Here is a 6,192-nt window from a genome sequence, read left to right on the forward strand (position 1 = left end):
GCTTTAATTGTCAATCCCCATCTCTTTCCCCATCCTTATGTATCTCTATATATCACTCTTTTTTTATCTCTATATATCTCCTATCTATCTATCTATCTCTATGCCTCTATCTATTTATCGCCTTCTTCCTCTCTTGCTCTATCTTCATGTCTATCTCTATCTTCCCCTACAAAATTATATAAATTTAATCTATAAAATTGTATAAAACACCTACTAAAAATGTTAAACCTTGTGGCTAGTGTCTTTGTTATCCTCTGCTATGTGTGTGCACTAATCTTTCTTCATCCCACTAAAAATCTTAAGCCTTGTGACTAGTATCTCTGTTATCATCTGCTATGTGTGTGCACTAAACTTTCTTCATCCCATTCCCTATAAATATAGCTATAAAAAAGACACATTAGTGTTGTGTCACAAATGTATTTTTATAATGAATTCAACCAAAGACAAACATCATATGAACTTGAATAACACTAATAAGATATTGTTGTCTTAAGAAAGATCTACATTGATCATAATGTGTAGCAGTAGAGAAAGGGCCCACTTTGAATTAACCTTTTGGTTAATATTTATTTATTGGTGATGTGATCCTCAACTTTATTTTTTGCTAAATATTAATTAACTTAATAAATCATTCTCTATATGGTTAATTTTTATGCTAACTTGGCTGTGGGAATTCTATGATAATTGTTTGCTTGTTTATTTACAAGATATGTACTTTAATTAGTGTAATTTAATCCATTTCATCCCTAAGTTTCTACTTATTTGAATTCTATCACACTAATAGATTCCCTTTTTAATTGGAAGAGTTTCAATAAAGGTGAAAATGGATTAAATTGTACCCAAAGGCTAAAACAGAATCATTGAGTTATAGATGTGAAAGAAAACAACCTCAACTAAATTAGCAACAATTGTCACTTTAAAAAAAATATCTTATTTGAATGACACTATTTAGTATACAAATTTTGAAGTTCTATAAGAGTTTTCTATAGAAAATCAACAAAAGCTATGCTTAAAATAATGACCTAATTACTCACCGAGACTTACACCATAATACTACCATGTGAGTAGTGTTAATCCTTTTGATCAATTAAATGTTCTCATGTATCTATATATAAAGATTTATAATTAAATATGAGAGATATTAGGTGAATCTCGTGGTATGGGAAGGATAACACATAAGCATATATCTACAAGATTAATCTTTGTGTGACCCACCCTGACTTAGATGGCTAGAATGAATTAAATCATCTTATATCTCTTTTTGAGTAGGATGCGTCATTGATTTAGCAAGATAACATATTACATTTCATAAAAGAAATAACTCTCTATTTTTCCTTCTCCCTCTTCCTATACCTCTATATCTACATCTCAGTGTGTCTCTATATCTTTATCCCCATATTCCCACCTCTCTCTCTCTCTCTCTCTCTCTCTCTCTCTCTCTCTCTCTCTCTCTCACTCACTCACTCACTCTCTCTCTCTCTCTCTCACACACACACACACACACACACACACACACACATTCATCCACCCATCTCTCTCTCTTTCTATTCCTATCATTCTCTCTCTAGATATAGAAAACATAATATGAGCCTATAGGTAATGGACCTTAATTATATTCTTCATTCAAAGGTTTTCTTTCAGTTGTGTTCAAATCCATGTAAGTGGATGCATGCTAATTTATAGCTATCACTTCTCCATCAAGACATTTGTTGCACAAACCACATCATTTCATAAATGGTCTACCAATTAACATCATGTACTACACATTTTTATAGAAAAAAGACCACATTTTTTTCTAAATGAACTTTCACCTGTTCGGCGTACCCATTGCACACCACGGTGCAATTTCTAGTTTAAATACATTTGATTTATTGAATCAAATTTCAACAATATTAAATGCTTGAATAACATTAGTTTATTGGTATTGGTAGGATGAAATTTATATTTTTAGTTGACCAATAGTATGACAACATTAAAAAAAGATGATGTACAATTCTACACTCGCATATTGTCAAAAAATATCACACTCCAACATTTACCCATATTTTCTTTTTCAAATTTTAATTAGATAAATTATTATTAATAATATTAAAAATTAATTTAAAAAAATAATTTTAATTAAAATGAATAATGACTACTAGTCAAAATAAGCTAAACAACTGCATGAAAACCTACTTTTAAAATTCTCAATTCTTTTATTTTCTCTATACAATTGATCAATGATTATTTGCATCAAAATTAAAGCTTTCCCTTCTTCCCCTCCATTGACTATGGCCTTCAATCCCTTCGTTATGTTGATTCTATTTATTATAATTCCCTCACTATCATGGTGGGGGAGTAAAAGTACAATCATTCGTTCATCACCACATGTTGAGAATACTCATTCATCTTTCATGTAAGTAGCAAGATATTTAAATGTTCCAAGAAAAGCATATATAGTAATTGCACCTGATGAGCTTCTTTATGTCCAGCGTATTTTGTCCGCCATTCATCTCTTCAACTCCTTGAGCACCAATCACTTGAGAAAATAAATTTCCATCCAATCTAGACAAATGCTGTATCCACTGGCTTCCCTATTAAAATGGTATACTCTGATGGAAGCCTCTGCAACATTTAAAATATAAAACAAAACATTAAAAAACTGATATAAATATAAGTAAAATAAATAATTTTCATAACCAACTTAGAAGTAGTAATATTGTTTTCCCTGTCCAGAAAAATCACATAATTCACTTTTAACAATTAAAAAACTTGCTTTCCAGTCGATCAATTGTTTGCGTTTAGAAAAAGTAGTATTACCCTCAATCCATAAAAGCAATTCCGTACCCATGCATATCCATTGTCAGGAACTTCAATTATCAGACTTTTCAATCCTTGCAACTCTTCAAACCCTTCTACACTCTGCAACTTATGACAATCCAAAATTGTGAATCTCTCCAGATGACGTTGTTGTGCAATGGTTGGCAACGATTTCAACCCTTCACACTTCTGTGCTTTAAACACTTGAAGCCCTGTTAGAGAAGATAACCCTGAGATTGTTTCAAATTTGGGACAATCCTCCACTCTAAGAGACTGAAGCCCTTTCAGAGAAGATAACCCTGGTATTGTTTCCCATTTGGGACAATATAGCACTTTAAGAGACGGCAGCCCTGTTAGAGAAGATAACCCTGATATTGTTTCAAATTTGGGACATTTCCGCACTGTAAGAGCTTCCAGTCTCTCTAGCTGATTTAAGTGCATTTCTTTTAGATTCTCCATAAACTGAACTGTCAATGATCGAAGTCGGGGACAGATCTCTCTACAAATTAGCAACTTAGATATATTAGCGAAGGAAAGTTGTATGGTTTCAAGGCTATTCATGCGACTGCTTGAAAGAGAATCTCTACCTCTGCTCAGATCCAAATTCCCCTTGAAGAAGACTTCCTTCCCAAAAGACAATGTCAGTGATCTAAGATTATCAAGTTGTTTAAGTGATTGCACTAAGGGTGTTATATCTGTCTTCTCTAAGGATCTGCTGATATCTAATTCTTCCAAATGCCTGAACATTCCCATCAAATCTGGAAGCTTTTGCAACGAAGGAGAGTAGAATACCTCCAGCTTTCTCAACTCGAAACTGGCCTGGCATTCACAATTACACTCGAAAAAGAATTAGTTCTCAGTAGTAAAAAACCATCTTTGCCAAACAAGTATATAGCTCTAAGAATGTGCGGTCTCCATAGCCGAGGAGGCCCCAACTCATCTGCCATTTGTCTTCCCAAATCGCGGAGGTGATCATGCATTTCAAATTTGAACCAACTCACTTCAATTAGGCACTTGTCTTGCAGGTTTTGAACTGCATGTTTAGCGCTCCAACCAGACAGATTCCAGACTAATATAGCTTTACTTTTTAAATTAGATTTTTTTTTCTTATTGAATAAACATGCAATATCTATAAATATGTGCTTCTCCTCTTGGTCTAGACCATCAAAGCTTATTTTAAGTCTTTGCATTATATCCTTAGGCTGGATTTTCTTAACCTTTTCCAATTGTAACTGCCAATAATACTCATCCCTGCCATAAAGATGGGCGCCCAAAATTTTAAGTGAGAGGGGTAAACCTCCACAGAATTCCACGAAGCTTTCAACCAATTTCTCATATGCAATGGGTGGATCCCCTATGCGGAAAGCATGGCTACAGAAGAGTTCTTTAGCACGATCCCTATTCAGTTCCTTCATCTTATAACGGATATCTGCACCCATTAAAATACTTTGGTCACGGGTTGTAATTATTACCAGGCTACTAGAGCTCAGCATTCCTTCAGGTAACAGGGCATCTAATTGGTCTTGATGATCAATATCATCCAGGACTATGAGAAAATGCAAATGCCTTGCTCTTCCTAGACGATCCTTCAGCTCTCCGATGCCATGGTGCACACTGCTAATCTCTGAATCTTTAGGAAAAAGATCTTTCAAGAGTTGACTTTGCAAGCACTGCAAATCACGATTGGCATGTGATTCTCTCACATCAGAGAGAAAAGATGCTGCATGGTAGTCTGAACGCTTCCTGTTAAACAATTCTTTTGCCAGGGTGGTCTTTCCAGATCCCCCAAGTCCATAGATCCCTGCTATCATGACCTTGCCTGTACCACAACTTTCAAAATCTTGGACGAGATCAGCAAGTCCAACCGGATATTTAGCAACATTTAACGGCTTACTATTTCTCCTTTCTTGTACCAATTGTAGCACACGAGACACAATATTTTCACACAAATTGCTGAAATCCAAAACGAAAAATCTATTTAGAAAGCCATCCTACCAAAGTAATATGAATGTCATAAACTGGTGAAAAGGGGAAAACACGAGGAATCATAATCGATACAAAGCAAATGAAAGTAATCTTACTATTGATGTGAGGAATGGCTAAGTTCATAACCAGATACGTCAGCAGCAGATTTGAGGGCGTTTTTCCATTCATCCAACTTATCAAGATATCTGCCTTTACTTCGATAATCAGAAAATGCCACACCATACTGTGATTTCTCGTTCTTGATGTGGCGTAGCTCCCACGGCTGGACATCGTAGAAGAAAGGAATAAACAGGGCATCAGTTTGCTGTAACATGAGATGAAGCTCATCTAAACACCAACAGGACTCTGCATATCCTTTGGAAAAAATGGCAATTTGCACAAGAGATGAGCAAATGGCATTGCGAATGGCAAAAGGAATAGAATCTCCTCCTTTTATCTCTTCACGGTCTAGAAAAGCCCGGCACCCTCTTTCCTGAAGAAGTTCATACAGTTGTTTAGCAAGGGTATCCTTGACATCAGGGCCTCGATGGCTGATGAATGCATCGTATAATTAAGGACATGCAGACGATGAGGAGGAAGCCATGAATGTAAAGGCTGGAATGCATGAATCTTTCTGAAGCAGAATGGGCTGGATTTGATGGAAGGATCAGCTGACCACCATTACTGCTACTCCTCTGCTCTCAGCGGAAGGAACAAGTTTTTTTCTTTCCTTTTTCCCCACGAACGAGTCCTCAGGGAACGGTCAGGGCACGCTGGAAAAATTCAAAGATATTTTCGAGTTTGTTTGCGTTAAAACACACTTCCGCGTGGCTCTACTTTAACCCCGATTTGGACTCCAAAGACCGTAACTATCTGAGCGCATGCGTACAAGGCCAGCCCCACCCCCTGTTCTTCGAAAACGGCATAAATTACCTAGCATATGCTATTTCTTGGGTTTTTCTCGTTCATACTAGGTATAGCTTTTCTTTGTATTCCATATCTGCTATTCCACTTTTTTTGACTTAATTTATTCTTTTTCTGATTTCAACTATAAATGATTAATTTATAATTTTTAAGTTAACAGTTAAAAATAAAATGGTTTGATTAATTGACTATTATATGTTTGTCAAATAAATGAGGAAACAGACTTTTATGACTAGTTTTGATAGAAACTAGCACTTGCATCTCAATGTGGTGTGCAATGATTACATCTATAGTATTTTGAAAATGTTAATTCAGTGTAAGTGGAAAATGCAGAATTGAATTTACATATGCATACATTCAAACAAACACATACATATTGTTACAATTATTCATATTATTGTATTTTTTAATATTATATTATTATTAATGTTAATTCTAATGATATTTTGAACTTAAATTTAATTATGAGTTACTATTCCAAAGCTTAAAATTTTGGTTGCATTA

General features: G+C 35.0%; 1 protein-coding gene across 2 annotated transcripts; it reads right to left on the reverse strand.

The window, feature by feature from the left end:
* Positions 1–2,253: 2,253 nt before the first annotated feature.
* On the reverse strand, positions 2,254–5,555 carry LOC131856068 (disease resistance protein Roq1-like). Of its 2 annotated transcripts, XM_059207285.1 has the most exons (4): positions 4,881–5,555; positions 3,387–4,752; positions 2,800–3,298; positions 2,254–2,604 (listed from the first exon to the last, which is right to left on the reverse strand). In XM_059207285.1, the coding sequence occupies exons 1-2, from the start codon at positions 5,096–5,098 to the stop codon at positions 3,603–3,605; spliced, it is 1,368 nt and encodes a 455-aa protein (XP_059063268.1). In that variant the 5' UTR covers positions 5,099–5,555; the 3' UTR covers positions 2,254–2,604; positions 2,800–3,298; positions 3,387–3,602. The 2 variants fall into 2 exon arrangements, with proteins under 2 accessions (XP_059063268.1, XP_059063267.1); XM_059207284.1 differs by having other exon boundaries at positions 2,800–4,752.
* Between the last annotated feature and the right edge of the window lie 637 nt (positions 5,556–6,192).

The sequence above is a fragment of the Cryptomeria japonica genome, chromosome 6 (assembly GCF_030272615.1).
Source record: "Cryptomeria japonica chromosome 6, Sugi_1.0, whole genome shotgun sequence".
Taxonomy (NCBI): Eukaryota; Viridiplantae; Streptophyta; class Pinopsida; order Cupressales; family Cupressaceae; genus Cryptomeria; species Cryptomeria japonica.